At 44.1% G+C, this 18,732-nt stretch overlaps 1 protein-coding gene across 6 annotated transcripts in view; it reads left to right on the top strand.

The window, feature by feature from the left end:
- LOC146821982 (uncharacterized) overlaps positions 1-18,732 on the top strand; it is a 441,926-nt gene that overhangs the window by 184,716 nt on the left and 238,478 nt on the right. For all 6 annotated transcript variants that reach the window (XM_085613073.1, XM_085613071.1, XM_085613070.1 and 3 more), the window contains one exon: positions 15,655-15,733. In XM_085613073.1, the coding sequence (XP_085469199.1) occupies positions 15,655-15,733 (79 nt within the window). The remainder of the gene's footprint in view (positions 1-15,654; positions 15,734-18,732) is intronic.

Below are 18,732 nucleotides of genomic sequence, written 5' to 3'. Positions count from 1 at the left end.
AGAAGAAAAAATGCACAGAAAAAAAAGAAGTGCAGAAAGAAGCAACAGAAGTCCTCAAAGACGAAGAAAAGTGCAGGAAGAAGGATAACGTGCAGAAAGAACAAAAAGAAGAGCAGAAAGAATCCTGGTTGCAAAATCATCCTGTACCCTCAACTTTTTCAGACGGATACTGGTGGTAACTGAGTCTGACTAACCAGTCCTAGAGCCAGTGCTATGTTAAAAGACACTTAGAATACAGTGAAAACACCTACATACACTAGGGAACATTATGCGTTGGGGTCCCCCTGTGATTAGCATGACCTCCTCTGTAAGCCCCTAGTATATAATAGGGCAGGGGGATTAAAACTAGTTGGGAGATTAAGTTCATTTGAATCCTGAGGGTCCCTAGGGTCCAACTAACCCACTAGGTACCTCCAGTAAGTGCCACAGAGCTGCGTTGCAGAGAGGTGTAAAAAGTGGCACGGCCTGGACCACCAGTGGTGCTTACTGGAAGCACTTGGTGGGCAGTTAGCCCCCAGGGGCCCTCAGTATTGAAGGAAAATTATATCCCCAATTTAAAACGTGCCATAGTGCGTGTTTGCACACGTCACCTCAGGCCCCGTCCCCTCCCTTCACCACTGTGTAAACGCGCCCTGTGGCTGTTCTAAGTTGAGAGATTAAGTCCCCTTGAATCCTAAGGGTCCCTAGGGTCAAACTAGACCACTAGGTACCTCTAGTAAGCGCCACAGAGCTGCGTTGCAGAGAGGTGTAAAAAGGGGCTTGGCCTCAGAACACCTGTCTGCAGCGCAGCTCCCTGGTGCATACTGGAGATGCCTGTTGGGCTAGTTGGCCCTCAGGGACCCTCAGTATTGAAGAGGAATTAATTCCCCAACTTACAACTCGCCAGGGGGCGCGTTTGCAGAGTGCTGCAAGGAGGGGGCGTGGCCTCCGGCACGATGCCAGTGTTTTATTTATTTTAATTTTTTAAGACGGGGGGCTGTGTGGTTCCCCTTCTTATTCTAATGTATTGGCCCTGATGACCCCATCCCCCAGGGCCTGTCTCCTAATTATATTTTTTTGACCCCAATCCCCAGGGCCGGCCACTGTTTTTTATTATTTTTAAAAAATATATATTTATAGACACACCTAGGACATGCTGGACAAACCGTACGTACCTAGCACCATGACGATTTGCGTGATATTCATTAAAAGGCGACTATGCATACAATGAATCCACATGGAATGTATTTACACCACTAGTGAAGCTCTGACATGTCTGATGCCCTACCGTGCCTAATCCCGGTAGACACCCTTGTCGTTTATTTATACAAACATGGGTAGCTATTGACGGGCACATTTAATACACATGCACAGCAAGCCATTCAAAGGGGATTCGACAAAAATTCGACCAAAACTATGCAAGAAACTCCCCTCACGGTTAATAAAACACACATCCACTGCCGGATGTGTAATACTTTTTATTTTACTCTCTGGAAAGGGGACGAACATCACTTGAGAGTCACAGCGCGCTCCTGGCAGAGCCCAATGCTGTGTTACACCCACCATTGCCTGCTGAGTGCCACACACCTCTGTGTTGTATTCCACTAGCTAGTGCATATACTATGACACTATCTAGCCCATGTGCACTGTAACACCACCCCGTGAATATGTCATGCCACACTTGTCTTCGCACGGGTTATATTGCCCCATCTAACGTGCCTTCCTCGATGCCTATGGTATAACGCACAGTGCTATGCCATACATATTACAATCTGGGATCCATATCTTTGTCACAGTGCATATGCAACGTTACACTCCCCAGCACATATTTTATATTACAACTTTAGAGACTAGTTAGGTTACACAACACTGCCCTGTGCATATTACACTCCAAGGCGCATATCGCATAGCGCGCGCTAGTGCCTGTGCTATCTCGCGCTCTCCAATGAATCTGTCATTGCGCACAATGTATTGCATATTATATTTCACGCCCGGTTCATCTTGTATCACACTTTTTGGTGCATAGTTTATACCATATACTAAATCTAGTTTTCATTTTCAATCGTGCTCTCAGGACTATGTTCTATACAACACTGTGTTCACCTACCCTTTTCACGGGCATTACATTTTGTGATAGGGGGTGGAGGGTCAGGGGGTGTTTCTGCCAAGTGAGCCCAGAGTCACAGTCACAAACGTCCTCTTCTTCCTGAATAAAAGTGAGATTATGCTGCATACTTGTTCATATTTTAAGTAGTTCGCACAGACACACGTTTTAAAAACAATAAAGTTCCTAATACCCGCCTTCTCTGAACAGTTAGCTTGCTGCCCCATCCCCCTCCTCCCTATCCTCTGTTGTGTGAATCCATGGACTAGCCTCCTCCCTCCTGCCATGCATGGTCTGATGTGCTGCCACTGCCCTCAATTTAGTATGATGTACCAGTCCACTCCTCCTGCCCTCCATTGCCCAATTCTATGCCCCATCATTGACCTCCTGCTTAAACTCTGTGCTTAGCTTGCTTCCCCTATTCTCCTTCCCCCTGCCCTCCGATGTCTTTGTGTATGCCCCTGCTCCATCCTTTTTGCCCACCATGTTCCATGGACCTGCCACTCCTATCTACTCTGAGTGTTCTGTTGAGCTGCCACTCCCCTCCCACCTGCCTAGCATTGTCAGAAGACTGTAACCTGTCCCTGCCACCTCCACCCTGCCTGTCCACATGCCATGCCCCTATCCTCTTCCTCCTGTCCTACATGGTCCATTGTACTGCCACACCCTTCTGCCCTCCCTGGTCTGTTGTGCTGCAACTGCTCCTCCTGCCTGCCCCGTGCGGTCTGTTGTGAGGCCCCTTCCCCTGAACTTTCTTGTCTGTGCACAGGTCCTGACCCTCCCTTCTATCCTCCATCGTCCTTGTGCATGCCCCTGCACCCTCCTTCTTGACCATCATAGCCATTGTGCTACCACTAACCCTCCCACTTGCCATGCATGGTCTTCTGTGCTGCCATGGCCCCTCCCACCTTCCCTGTGTGGTCAGTTAGCTGCCCCTGAACCCCTCCCACCTTCCCTCCATGGTCTGTGTGTATGCCACCACAGTCTCACTGTTGCTCTTCATGGTGTGTCTTGCTTCTAGTGCCCATCCTGCCTGACTTCCATGGCTATCTTGCTGCTCCTGCCCTCTTGCCCCCAGCCCTCTGTTTACATGTGCAGACCCCTACTCCCTCCCTCCTGGCTTGTCTGTTCCATTGTAATGCCCCTGATCCATCCCTCCTGCCCTTTATGGTCTGTTATGCTGCAGCTTTCTCTCCTGTCTGTCCATTATGGTCCTGCCTCTTGCCCCTCTGTTCTCTGTTGTCCATGTGCATGGTCCTGTCCCCTCCCTCTTGCTTTCTATGGATTGTTGTGCTGCACTCCCATCCCGCATGCCCTGTGTGGTGTATTGTGCTGCTGCAAACCCTGATGCCTGTCCTGCAGGGTCAGTTTGGTGCACCTCTCCATGTCCCACCTGTCCTCTGTTATCCAAGTCCATGTCCCTACCCCATTTCCTTCCATGATCCAATGTACCATACTTGCGTACATTTTGAACTTGGTAAGAGGGAGATTTTGAAAAAAAACTGGGGTATTGATTTTCCCCTTTGAGTTACATTGAAAAAGAGGAGATTGTAGACAGGAGACAGATAAAATAAAGCCCATTTGAGCTTAAAAACATTGGACGTTTCCTGGCTGAATCGGGTCTGTTGGCATGTATGGTTGTACTACCATTGCCTCTTCCTTCTGCCTACAATGGTCTATTACATTGCCACAGCCTCTCTTGCAAGTCCTGTATTGTTGGTTTGTTGCCCCTGCCCCCCTTTCCACTGCCCTCCATAGTCTGTTGTGCTGCCACGGCCCTTCCTGCCTGCTCAGTGTGGTTAAATTGTTGCCTTTGCACCCTCCTACCTGCCTTCAATTTTCAGAGTCTGTGCCCCTGGCCTCTGCCTCTCAACAGTATCCTAATGAACAACTAGAATGCTAACATTCAATATTTATTACAAAAGTGTGGAACGCCTGACGTCATCTTGATGTAATCAAAACTGTAATACCTAGAGCATTTCCTTTAGAAATTACATATATGAGAGGGTCTTATTGGCATCAAAATTATGGTTAGTGCTCTAAAAGACTAAAATAAGGACATATTTTCTGAGTTTTCAAATAGTGACAAAGCACTTTTAAATTATGTGTTACCTTTATGTTTTTTTATCCAGTTGACCACTTGATTAAATGTTGCACTTAGGGGAGAGGATGTGGTGTTACTTCCAGAACTGCAGACTTTGCAACTGGGGAACCAGGTTGGAGTTTCTGCTTCAGCTCGACATTCTGTGATTCTGGTCAAATCACTTAGTCTCCCCATGTCTACAACCAAAATGAATTTGTTCTTGTGTGATGTAACCAATGCTCATGTAAAGCACTTCAATACCTGACAAGTCTGCACTATATAACACTGCAAAAACACAAAATAATAAGTGTTTTGCACACTTCTGTCATTGGGCTATATTTGGGCTACATCTGGGTGATTTTGGGCTACATTTGGGCTCTTTTGTCTCCGGTGGCCATCTTGGGAGATTTATTTGTTATGAAGTTTCCTAATTTCCTCATGTACTGCAGTCTCCTCAGTAGGAAATGCTTTCATTTTTTTACTTTGAATCCATCATGAAGGTATTCAGATATGTCACACATTTGCCATAAATTCTGAAAGTTAGCACTCTAGTTGCTCATTAGATCACTGTAGTAAAACTACTGTTCACCATGGAAGTCTGCTCCTGGTATTAAAAGTGCATGTTTCAGTCTGCATGTCAGAATTTTTTAATGAAATAGAAGAGGATTTGAGAAGTCACTCAAAATGTGCCCTCATTTTCTTTCTTCAGCATTAATCATAATTTCTATGGCAAAATGAACCCCCTCATTGTGTTCCTTTTTAAATTAAATGTTTTAAGTGTTACCAGTTTATTCCAATCAAGATGGCTTCAGGTGTGCCATACTTTTGTCATAAGGAAGACAGTAAGCGCTCTAGTTGTTTTTAAGAACACTCTGGGACATTCTGTCATTGGGCTATACTTGGGCTACATCTGGGTGATATTTGGGCTACATTTGGGCTCTTTTGTCTCTGGTGGCCATCTTGGCAGACTTATTTGTTATGAAGTTTCCTAATTTCCTCATTTACTGCAGTTTCCTCAGTAGGAAATACTTTCAGTTTTTTACTTTGATTCCAAAGGCATTCAGATGTGTCACACATTTGCTTAAATTCAGAATGTTAGCACTCTTTTTGCTCATTAGATCACTGTAGTAAAACTACTGCTCACCAGGGAAAACTGCTGCTGGTATTGAAAGTGCATGTTTCAGTCTGCATGTCAAAAATTTTTAATGAAATAGAAGAGGATTTGAGAAGTCACTCAAAATGTGCCTTAATTTTTCTTTCTGCAGCACTAATCATACTTTTTTTGGAAAAATGAACCCCCTCATTTTGTTCCTTTTCAAATTAAATGTTTTAAGAGTTACCACTTTAATCCAAGCAAGATGGCTTCAGGTGTGCCATACGTTTATCATAAGTAGGACTGTTAGCGCTCTAGTTGTTCTTTGGAACACTCTGGGAAGCTGCAGTAGAACACAAAGGAATCAACTGACAGTCTCTGCCCTTGTTGGATGTACATGTTTTACTGAGAATGTCAGACTTCATTCTCACATGACTGAGAAAGATAATGTGAATTTACATAAAATAAGCTCTCAGTTTAGCTTATAGATCACCTTCCAAACCTCTGTGGAAAAAGCATGAGAAAATATTTTTCTCTCAATCATGATATCCCAGCAGAAGGCTTTTTCACATGGTGAAATCACCTTAGAACATACCACAATTCCTAAAATGAGTATGGTACCATCAACAAATGATTTATAATGTAACTAAAGTCTTAAAACCTTCTATTAACTGCAATGCTTTTTAATGAGGTGCTATCATGTATATTGGTCCCAAGATGGCTGCCAACACTTCTTGGATGAAGTGCTGACAGCCAATCAGATCTCAGGATGAGATGTGTGGTTAGGCTCCGCCCACATATATATGATTTTACTTTTGATTTTCTCAGGAACTACTGAACAGATTGACACCAGACCTGCAAAAGGCACATCCCTGACCTGAGGACTACATCTCTGCCAAATTTCAAGTAATTCTGTTCAGCCGTTCGGGCTGTACCTTGGACTAAGGGCCCCTATGGAAAATTGCATGGGGAAAATGCGTTTTGGGACCCCCCTTTTTTCTCAGCCCCCGCTTGACGAATCCCCCCGAGACTTTCAGGGTAGGAGTGGAGCGGAGCGCCCCACCTATTTTGAAAATTTCGCGAGGATTCGTCAACCGGCGCCAAAGTTATTCCAAATAGAATGTTGTGGATTTCCTATGGAAAAGGGGTCCTAACTATAACTACCTACTGGCGACCGCCAGTAGGTAATATATATATATATATATATATATATATATATTCACAGAAAAAACCATAGGTTTCAGGCACGTTATAGTTAGGAATTAGCATTTAAAAAACCTCAAAAATTCACTGAAAAAACCATAGGTTTCAGGGGTGTTATAGTTAGCTGGACTTTTCACTTGTACAAAACCATTGAAATTCCCCCGTTATAGTCAGTCCAGCTAACTATAACTCGCGCGCCTGCAATGCACTGCTGATGACGTCACATATTACATCACTCATGACATGGTCAGTGACATCACTCATTCTGTGAATTTCAAAGGTTTTTTAAATGCTAATTTCTAACTATGCCTACAGAGATAGGACATGTGAAGAAAGAAGAAAAAATGCACAGAAAAAAAAGAAGTGCAGAAAGAAGCAACAGAAGTCCTCAAAGACGAAGAAAAGTGCAGGAAGAAGGATAACGTGCAGAAAGAACAAAAAGAAGAGCAGAAAGAATCCTTGTTGCAAAATCATCCTGTACCCTCAACTTTTTCAGACGGATACTGGTGGTAACTGAGTCTGACTAACCAGTCCTAGAGCCAGTGCTATGTTAAAAGACACTTAGAATACAGTGAAAACACCTACATACACTAGGGAACATTATGCGTTGGGGTCCCCCTGTGATTAGCATGACCTCCTCTGTAAGCCCCTAGTATATAATAGGGCAGGGGGATTAAAACTAGTTGGGAGATTAAGTTCATTTGAATCCTGAGGGTCCCTAGGGTCCAACTAACCCACTAGGTACCTCCAGTAAGTGCCACAGAGCTGCGTTGCAGAGAGGTGTAAAAAGTGGCACGGCCTGGACCACCAGTGGTGCTTACTGGAAGCACTTGGTGGGCAGTTAGCCCCCAGGGGCCCTCAGTATTGAAGGAAAATTATATCCCCAATTTAAAACGTGCCATAGTGCGTGTTTGCACACGTCACCTCAGGCCCCGTCCCCTCCCTTCACCACTGTGTAAACGCGCCCTGTGGCTGTTCTAAGTTGAGAGATTAAGTCCCCTTGAATCCTAAGGGTCCCTAGGGTCAAACTAGACCACTAGGTACCTCTAGTAAGCGCCACAGAGCTGCGTTGCAGAGAGGTGTAAAAAGGGGCTTGGCCTCAGAACACCTGTCTGCAGCGCAGCTCCCTGGTGCATACTGGAGATGCCTGTTGGGCTAGTTGGCCCTCAGGGACCCTCAGTATTGAAGAGGAATTAATTCCCCAACTTACAACTCGCCAGGGGGCGCGTTTGCAGAGTGCTGCAAGGAGGGGGCGTGGCCTCCGGCACGATGCCAGTGTTTTATTTATTTTAATTTTTTAAGACGGGGGGCTGTGTGGTTCCCCTTCTTATTCTAATGTATTGGCCCTGATGACCCCATCCCCCAGGGCCTGTCTCCTAATTATATTTTTTTGACCCCAATCCCCAGGGCCGGCCACTGTTTTTTATTATTTTTAAAAAATATATATTTATAGACACACCTAGGACATGCTGGACAAACCGTACGTACCTAGCACCATGACGATTTGCGTGATATTCATTAAAAGGCGACTATGCATACAATGAATCCACATGGAATGTATTTACACCACTAGTGAAGCTCTGACATGTCTGATGCCCTACCGTGCCTAATCCCGGTAGACACCCTTGTCGTTTATTTATACAAACATGGGTAGCTATTGACGGGCACATTTAGCCCCTTCAGTGCCCATGACGAGCTGGACTCGTCATGGGCCGCGGTGGCGCTGTGCCCATGACGAGTCCAGCTCGTCATAGACCCCGCCCGCTAATGCAACGGCCGGCACTGGGCGGGGAAAGGGGCGGGCACTGAAGGGGTTAATACACATGCACAGCAAGCCATTCAAAGGGGATTCGACAAAAATTCGACAAACTATGCAAGAAACTCCCCTCACGGTTAATAAAACACACATCCACTGCCGGATGTGTAATACTTTTTATTTTACTCTCTGGAAAGGGGACGAACATCACTTGAGAGTCACAGCGCGCTCCTGGCAGAGCCCAATGCTGTGTTACACCCACCATTGCCTGCTGAGTGCCACACACCTCTGTGTTGTATTCCACTAGCTAGTGCATATACTATGACACTATCTAGCCCATGTGCACTGTAACACCACCCCGTGAATATGTCATGCCACACTTGTCTTCGCACGGGTTATATTGCCCCATCTAACGTGCCTTCCTCGATGCCTATGGTATAACGCACAGTGCTATGCCATACATATTACAATCTGGGATCCATATCTTTGTCACAGTGCATATGCAACGTTACACTCCCCAGCACATATTTTATATTACAACTTTAGAGACTAGTTAGGTTACACAACACTGCCCTGTGCATATTACACTCCAAGGCGCATATCGCATAGCGCGCGCTAGTGCCTGTGCTATCTCGCACTCTCCAATGAATCTGTCATTGCGCACAATGTATTGCATATTATATTTCACGCCCGGTTCATCTTGTATCACACTTTTTGGTGCATAGTTTATACCATATACTAAATCTAGTTTTCATTTTCAATCGTGCTCTCAGGACTATGTTCTATACAACACTGTGTTCACCTACCCTTTTCACGGGCATTACATTTTGTGATAGGGGGCGGAGGGTCAGGGGGTGTTTCTGCCAAGTGAGCCCAGAGTCACAGTCACAAACGTCCTCTTCTTCCTGAATAAAAGTGAGATTATGCTGCATACTTGTTCATATTTTAAGTAGTTCGCACAGACACACGTTTTAAAAACAATAAAGTTCCTAATACCCGCCTTCTCTGAACAGTTAGCTTGCTGCCCCATCCCCCTCCTCCCTATCCTCTGTTGTGTGAATCCATGGACTAGCCTCCTCCCTCCTGCCATGCATGGTCTGATGTGCTGCCACTGCCCTCAATTTAGTATGATGTACCAGTCCACTCCTCCTGCCCTCCATTGCCCAATTCTATGCCCCATCATTGACCTCCTGCTTAAACTCTGTGCTTAGCTTGCTTCCCCTATTCTCCTTCCCCCTGCCCTCCGATGTCTTTGTGTATGCCCCTGCTCCATCCTTTTTGCCCACCATGTTCCATGGACCTGCCACTCCTATCTACTCTGAGTGTTCTGTTGAGCTGCCACTCCCCTCCCACCTGCCTAGCATTGTCAGAAGACTGTAACCTGTCCCTGCCACCTCCACCCTGCCTGTCCACATGCCATGCCCCTATCCTCTTCCTCCTGTCCTACATGGTCCATTGTACTGCCACACCCTTCTGCCCTCCCTGGTCTGTTGTGCTGCAACTGCTCCTCCTGCCTGCCCCGTGCGGTCTGTTGTGAGGCCCCTTCCCCTGAACTTTCTTGTCTGTGCACAGGTCCTGACCCTCCCTTCTATCCTCCATCGTCCTTGTGCATGCCCCTGCACCCTCCTTCTTGACCATCATAGCCATTGTGCTACCACTAACCCTCCCACTTGCCATGCATGGTCTTCTGTGCTGCCATGGCCCCTCCCACCTTCCCTGTGTGGTCAGTTAGCTGCCCCTGAACCCCTCCCACCTTCCCTCCATGGTCTGTGTGTATGCCACCACAGTCTCACTGTTGCTCTTCATGGTGTGTCTTGCTTCTAGTGCCCATCCTGCCTGACTTCCATGGCTATCTTGCTGCTCCTGCCCTCTTGCCCCCAGCCCTCTGTTTACATGTGCAGACCCCTACTCCCTCCCTCCTGGCTTGTCTGTTCCATTGTAATGCCCCTGATCCATCCCTCCTGCCCTTTATGGTCTGTTATGCTGCAGCTTTCTCTCCTGTCTGTCCATTATGGTCCTGCCTCTTGCCCCTCTGTTCTCTGTTGTCCATGTGCATGGTCCTGTCCCCTCCCTCTTGCTTTCTATGGATTGTTGTGCTGCACTCCCATCCCGCATGCCCTGTGTGGTGTATTGTGCTGCTGCAAACCCTGATGCCTGTCCTGCAGGGTCAGTTTGGTGCACCTCTCCATGTCCCACCTGTCCTCTGTTATCCAAGTCCATGTCCCTACCCCATTTCCTTCCATGATCCAATGTACCATACTTGCGTACATTTTGAACTTGGTAAGAGGGAGATTTTGAAAAAAAACTGGGGTATTGATTTTCCCCTTTGAGTTACATTGAAAAAGAGGAGATTGTAGACAGGAGACAGATAAAATAAAGCCCATTTGAGCTTAAAAACATTGGACGTTTCCTGGCTGAATCGGGTCTGTTGGCATGTATGGTTGTACTACCATTGCCTCTTCCTTCTGCCTACAATGGTCTATTACATTGCCACAGCCTCTCTTGCAAGTCCTGTATTGTTGGTTTGTTGCCCCTGCCCCCCTTTCCACTGCCCTCCATAGTCTGTTGTGCTGCCACGGCCCTTCCTGCCTGCTCAGTGTGGTTAAATTGTTGCCTTTGCACCCTCCTACCTGCCTTCAATTTTCAGAGTCTGTGCCCCTGGCCTCTGCCTCTCAACAGTATCCTAATGAACAACTAGAATGCTAACATTCAATATTTATTACAAAAGTGTGGAACGCCTGACGTCATCTTGATGTAATCAAAACTGTAATACCTAGAGCATTTCCTTTAGAAATTACATATATGAGAGGGTCTTATTGGCATCAAAATTATGGTTAGTGCTCTAAAAGACTAAAATAAGGACATATTTTCTGAGTTTTCAAATAGTGACAAAGCACTTTTAAATTATGTGTTACCTTTATGTTTTTTTATCCAGTTGACCACTTGATTAAATGTTGCACTTAGGGGAGAGGATGTGGTGTTACTTCCAGAACTGCAGACTTTGCAACTGGGGAACCAGGTTGGAGTTTCTGCTTCAGCTCGACATTCTGTGATTCTGGTCAAATCACTTAGTCTCCCCATGTCTACAACCAAAATGAATTTGTTCTTGTGTGATGTAACCAATGCTCATGTAAAGCACTCCAATACCTGACAAGTCTGCACTATATAACACTGCAAAAACACAAAATAATAAGTGTTTTGCACACTTCTGTCATTGGGCTATATTTGGGCTACATCTGGGTGATTTTGGGCTACATTTGGGCTCTTTTGTCTCCGGTGGCCATCTTGGGAGATTTATTTGTTATGAAGTTTCCTAATTTCCTCATGTACTGCAGTCTCCTCAGTAGGAAATGCTTTCATTTTTTTACTTTGAATCCATCATGAAGGTATTCAGATATGTCACACATTTGCCATAAATTCTGAAAGTTAGCACTCTAGTTGCTCATTAGATCACTGTAGTAAAACTACTGTTCACCATGGAAGTCTGCTCCTGGTATTAAAAGTGCATGTTTCAGTCTGCATGTCAGAATTTTTTAATGAAATAGAAGAGGATTTGAGAAGTCACTCAAAATGTGCCCTCATTTTCTTTCTTCAGCATTAATCATAATTTCTATGGCAAAATGAACCCCCTCATTGTGTTCCTTTTTAAATTAAATGTTTTAAGTGTTACCAGTTTATTCCAATCAAGATGGCTTCAGGTGTGCCATACTTTTGTCATAAGGAAGACAGTAAGCGCTCTAGTTGTTTTTAAGAACACTCTGGGACATTCTGTCATTGGGCTATACTTGGGCTACATCTGGGTGATATTTGGGCTACATTTGGGCTCTTTTGTCTCTGGTGGCCATCTTGGCAGACTTATTTGTTATGAAGTTTCCTAATTTCCTCATTTACTGCAGTTTCCTCAGTAGGAAATACTTTCAGTTTTTTACTTTGATTCCAAAGGCATTCAGATGTGTCACACATTTGCCATAAATTCAGAATGTTAGCACTCTTTTTGCTCATTAGATCACTGTAGTAAAACTACTGCTCACCAGGGAAAACTGCTGCTGGTATTGAAAGTGCATGTTTCAGTCTGCATGTCAAAAATTTTTAATGAAATAGAAGAGGATTTGAGAAGTCACTCAAAATGTGCCTTAATTTTTCTTTCTGCAGCACTAATCATACTTTTTTTGGAAAAATGAACCCCCTCATTTTGTTCCTTTTCAAATTAAATGTTTTAAGAGTTACCACTTTAATCCAAGCAAGATGGCTTCAGGTGTGCCATACGTTTATCATAAGTAGGACTGTTAGCGCTCTAGTTGTTCTTTGGAACACTCTGGGAAGCTGCAGTAGAACACAAAGGAATCAACTGACAGTCTCTGCCCTTGTTGGATGTACATGTTTTACTGAGAATGTCAGACTTCATTCTCACATGACTGAGAAAGATAATGTGAATTTACATAAAATAAGCTCTCAGTTTAGCTTATAGATCACCTTCCAAACCTCTGTGGAAAAAGCATGAGAAAATATTTTTCTCTCAATCATGATATCCCAGCAGAAGGCTTTTTCACATGGTGAAATCACCTTAGAACATACCACAATTCCTAAAATGAGTATGGTACCATCAACAAATGATTTATAATGTAACTAAAGTCTTAAAACCTTCTATTAACTGCAATGCTTTTTAATGAGGTGCTATCATGTATATTGGTCCCAAGATGGCTGCCAACACTTCTTGGATGAAGTGCTGACAGCCAATCAGATCTCAGGATGAGATGTGTGGTTAGGCTCCGCCCACATATATATATGATTTTACTTTTGATTTTCTCAGGAACTACTGAACAGATTGACACCAGACCTGCAAAAGGCACATCCCTGACCTGAGGACTACCTCTCTGCCAAATTTCAAGTAATTCTGTTCAGCCGTTCGGGCTGTACCTTGGACTAAGGGCCCCTATGGAAAATTGCATGGGGAAAATGCGTTTTGGGACCCCCCTTTTTTCTCAGCCCCCGCTTGACGAATCCCCCCGAGACTTTCAGGGTAGGAGTGGAGCGGAGCGCCCCACCTATTTTGAAAATTTCGCGAGGATTCGTCAACCGGCGCCAAAGTTATTCCAAATAGAATGTTGCGGATTTCCTATGGAAACACGGTCCTAACTATAACTATCTACTGGCGACCGCCAGTAGATAATATATATATATATATATTATTATTTTTTTTAAACAAAGGTTAAAGCTAAGTTTACGTTAGGAAACCTTACTTTATTCTTTATAAACAAAGCCAATGTACACTATACAAACTGGAGAAATTTGAAAGTTATAGTTAGAACTTACATTTCTAACTTAAGCACCACTAGTTAGAACTTCCATTTCTAATTTACGAGCCACCTTCAGTTTACTATATGTTGTGCACCTCCATACACCTTTTTCTCGCATCAGTTGCAACACTACATGAACTATAACTCGCCCTTTCTCCATGCACTGGTTATGGCCTTGCATATTCTATAACGAATAGCATGTGAAAGGATCGCAGTCAGGATAAGACTTATGACATCTGAAATGACATCGTTTCTCAGAACACAGTGCATGGTAGAGTGGTGATTTATAGGTAGTGTAGTGTGGTAGTGGAGTATCCTATAGAAAAGTGTTTCAGTGTGGAGAAAGACACAGTCCAGTAAAAGTGGAATCTACCTACCGCTTGAGATATTCTGAGATGTTTAGTTTGATGCACAGTGGCGTAGTGAAAGTTGAAGGCGTTCCTGCAAGGTACACAGAGGGGCCCCCTCTCCGGATTTAATCTGGAGCTCTCCCCGTGAATACAGTGCTGAGGGGGCCCCCTGCACTGCAGGGGGGGGGGCCTGCACTGCGGGGGGTCCGGGGCCTGTGTTACGTCCCTGTTGATGCATAGAGGGCCTATTCACAAAAACATTTCATATTACATAAATTAAGGGGTTGGCTGAGACTTCATGTGTTATATTAAAATGTGACTGTTCAGCTACTTACCTGTAAGCAGACATGGCATCCCAATGTATCTGAGGGCTCGCTGTGTACGGAGTAGATGTACAACCTTGACTGGGGTAAAGTGTCAATGTATGCTCTGTGAAAAAAAAAAATCTTTATTGCATCAAAGTGTTGCATTGTGAACATGTACCTGTCGATTGTTCTTGTTGAAAATGGTAAATAAAGTTTAAAAAATTATATATATTACATAAATTACTACGTCTGCAGTACTCTTCGTGTACTTTTACAGCCCTTTGTGAAATGGCCACCCAAAAATATAAAATCGGAATATTAAGGTGATATTCACATATAAATAGTAAAAATAGAAAGCACTGTGCCTGCTTTGCACTTTCACTGGTAAGGAGCTGGACATTTCGTGGCTGATTCACAAGGGCTTGTAAAAGAATGTGATAAGTGCCCTTTAGTATTGCTTCCCATACTCATAAATGCTTCTTTCATTCGGCTCAATGTGTTTTTGTGAGCGGCTCGCCTACCTTGCAGGCGGGTGGCTGGCATCGTAACATTGGCGCAAAGAGCATTATTCAGCTTTACAGACACATGTTCATATGTTCTTTAGTTCATGTACATGCCATTTTGGATGATGCTTCTAATTCCGCCATCAGATTCTTGGAAAGGTCCCACACCTGGCACTGCTCTTGGTTAAAGTGCGTGCACTGGTGCAAGTGTTGCATTTCACGAGTGATTGTGCTCTTTCCAGTGCACTGTTCAGATCTTGCCTTTCCATTTGCGTACCACTGCGGGTTCAGCTTTCCAGTGCCATCGCTGTGTGGTAGTTGGTAGTGGTAGATGTCGCAGTGGAGCGGGAGAGGAGAGCTTCCTTCGACTTCGTAGTGGACTTACCTGTAGCCTAAGTGGACGGCTGCATCTGAGGGGGCGGGCCCAGATGGTGCTGGACAGCCAAAGTCACCAGTAGGGAGAGGCTGTTCTTGCAAATAAGATGGATATCATCTGGCGCACAGCCACGTGTGCATCAGTAACGTTAATTTTTTTATTATTCTTAGAATCACCAACCTTCATCGATCCCATTGCCTTCTTGGTCCACATCCTGTTTTGGGATTTCATGATGCCCGTTTATGATAATTTCATCATTTTCCAATTGGTTTTCTTCTTTTGCATCAGAAATGGTTGCTAGCCTGAGCTGACTCCAACGTCTCATAACCATTTGTGCATATGTGTGTACTTCTGGCACAGTTTATATCCCATTGTTAAAATTTTGTTCTAATAATGAGGAAAGATTTCAATTTTTCGTTGATTTTTTTTTTTTTTCAAACTTAACTGTCAGTAAAATTTAAATCGTTTTTAAGGTCAAGATGTTGCTGCCTGGCGAGGAGGTGAACAGCACTCCACCCTCTCCATCGCTGCACATTCTAGAGTTAGTGGTATTAAGGTAAACACAAAAGAAAGACTATCTTATATGCTTGTACGTTCTCTTCCAGCTTGACGAAACAAGGATCTCATTCCATGAGCGCAAGAAATGGCAGCGTCAACAGAGTACCGACAACGCTCACTAAAGTTGTAAGTAGGCAGTACACAGCCAAATATGTGTAATTGTTAAGTGCCAGGTTTGTCTTAAGGTAACTACAATAAAAGATGGAGGCATGTGTCGCCATCTTACGGGATCTGATTGTGTATTCATTGTGCCACTAGAATATATATACATTACTTTTCTCTGGATTTGTGGGGGTTTGGGAAATGGGGCAGTATTAATGAACTGTATTGTTTGCTTGCAAAAATCAATAAAAGAAATATAAGAAAAAAAGGATACATATATGTTCTATCACAGATAGCGTCTGCACATGCATGAAATAGGCCAACGACTCCATCGGACACTCCCCGAATGTAAAACAAAAACATTTAACCAGGAATTTATAGACGAATGGCAAATCAAACTATCGGTCACTGGCTGGTACAGTCCTAAACTAGGACCCATCTTTTCACCTCCAAGTCTCCAGAGCAAAGAGACAAACGTTTCATTTACTTCAGATGTTTCTGCAGAAGATGTCTACCTCTATAGCTTGATTCTGAACCTTAAAGGAATTCCACTTGAGCAAAATAAGAGATTCCCAGAGCTTATATGTATACCAGTCATTCGTTGCGGTGCTCAAAACAGTTTGCAATTTAACAAATTCGGAGATAACTAGAGCTTGTTAGAGACCGTCACACGCAGATGGAACTCACAAGGAACGGCTCAAGAAAATAATGAAAATCACCAGATCTTCTCCATTCTCAGTTTTGTGAGTAAAGAAAAATAGTTGATCTAAATTTAAGACGCTTCAGGCATCTCCCAGTTGGCTCCAGTTGTAATGTTTTTAATGATATCTCATATGGCTCCTACATTTTCTCATATGGCTCCTACATTTTTTACAAAAGCTAGCAAACTATTTCCTTTCATGTACTTTGATAAACTGATGGATTAACGCAACAGACAATTGTCCTCCATATTTTTAAAACCTTTCCCAGCATCAAATATCTTTGAAAAATATGTTGTAAAAACTGCACCATAAAAGTAAACACATTTGCACCACTGCATTCACATGAGAAGTAAACCATAAGACAAAGGAGCCACATGTATTTGTTTCTTAGGCAAAGGTGCCAGGAACATCCCAATACACAAGGACACTTACCTACTCAGCAGAGAGTTCTTCCGCTGTACACCAGGGAGCGGGCTGGAGCACTGTCTGGCAGAGGTTCTGGTTTCTGGCCACCTTGATCACTTGCAATTCGTTATTTGGGGTTGTATTTCTGCATGTACCAGCTGGGTGTCAAAGAAACCATTTTTAAGATCGAAAATGCTCTAATCACCAAAGTAGCATATCAAAGGGTCAATTTATGTAGCTCTGCCATTCTTTAGTAAATGCCTGACCAATGGGGAAGATAGTCTTAAGATCTGAAGCTAGAACAGCATGGGCTTTAATTTCTTCCTCAATAGCCATCGATTACTTTCGGTTTCAAATTCCACAAATGGCACCTGCGACTGGAGGACTCTTTCCTACAAAGGGTTTTGAGGTTGCTATGAAGAAGTTTCAGCTCGAAGGAGGAGCTCGATTGAAGGTTGCCAGCAGTAGCTGTTGGCAAAAATCTATTTTAGTAGATAATCTAAGGCAGGCCTTGTAAGGGGGCCATGTGTGTGGCTTTGCTCTTATGTTCTTGCACGATCCATGGTTAACAGTGCTCTGCACATGGTCAGCCGTCCCAGGACCATGATATAGCCTTGTCTTTGCCACTCGTTCCACCAAAAAAGAGTGGCGATCGAGCTGAAAATCACTGGAGCTATGACACGATTGACTTAAGGACTTTGAGCCGACATAGCTAATCCAACCACACCTCTTGCAGTGCAATTCTTCAACCTGTTTGGAAGAATTAACAATTTGTTTGAGGTTACCTGCATAAGGTGTAATGATTGAATAGCCGTCTAGTTTTTTTTCCTTCTTCTGATTGACAGTCGAGTTGTTCCAAGGAAATCAACTCACCAGAATGTTAGAGGTAGCAGAAGGGGTGACATTAGCCTTCGACATCTGATGACAATCCAGATGTGAGCCATTGTCCACGCTAAGCCATCATTGGCCCTGGGGGAGCAGACCGACAAGGAGAGAAAGCTAAAGAAAGAAAACAGAGCAGTCGGAGACCCGCCCACTTTCTTTCTGCCTCTTCCGGAAAGACACCAGGGGTAGCCAGAATTGTGCCAAAGATACCAGAAGGGAAGCCTTACCAACTGCTGACTCTGTTAGGCCTGGATGACTTCCACTGGTTGATCTGGAAAGAGAGTCATCCACCTCTGTATACCTTTGAGCATCTTGTTGAGAACAGCTCCTTCTTGCAAGGAAACAATTTACTCTACTCACCTTGAAGTGCGAGTGAGCCTATTTGCCATTAATAATTAACCAATAAGATTTGACAATTATTTATTCTTAAGCAGAGACTCTAATAAACATGGTCATTTTTGTTTTATTTATGGAGTTGCAATGGCATGCTCCTTGTGTGCAGTTATTTGGCACTGTGTCCAAGTGCGTCCTGCACTTCGTGTCGTATAGATTTCTGTTGAAATTTATAGGCGAAGGAATAGCCAGTTTTTAGGCCTTGGTGGGTTTGTTGACCACCTAGCACTACAAGGTGAACGGTTTGTGGGCTCCTCTCACAAAGCCATTTGCACCGCTGAGTTGCAATTAAGTGTGCAAGGGGCTTGAATGAAAAAGCAAAAGGATTTACTCACACACACTTTTTGGATGAGTAGATCTTTTCCAAAGTGCAAGGAGAGGGTTTTCCAAAGAAGTAATGTCTGGAAAGTCTGTGCACGCCCACAAACAAGCATTTACGCGAGTAAATCACATCACTTCCCAGCGCTCATTCCCAACATGACCACAGTTGGGCATTTACTCCTGTCAAGAGTAAAGGGTAAGTGTATGTGTAAGGTGGGTTTATAGATGGAGCACGCCCCTTAGCTAAGAATGGATTAACTACTCATATCTGACCTACATTGGCGGGGTGTAGTAGAAAGGGTTTCTCCACGGGGTGAA

The sequence above is a fragment of the Triturus cristatus genome, chromosome 6, assembly GCF_964204655.1.
Source record: "Triturus cristatus chromosome 6, aTriCri1.1, whole genome shotgun sequence".
In the NCBI taxonomy this organism is placed as follows: domain Eukaryota; kingdom Metazoa; phylum Chordata; class Amphibia; order Caudata; family Salamandridae; genus Triturus; species Triturus cristatus.
Note: the sequence above shows the minus strand (reverse complement) of the source record. Positions and strands in the feature narration are given on the sequence as shown.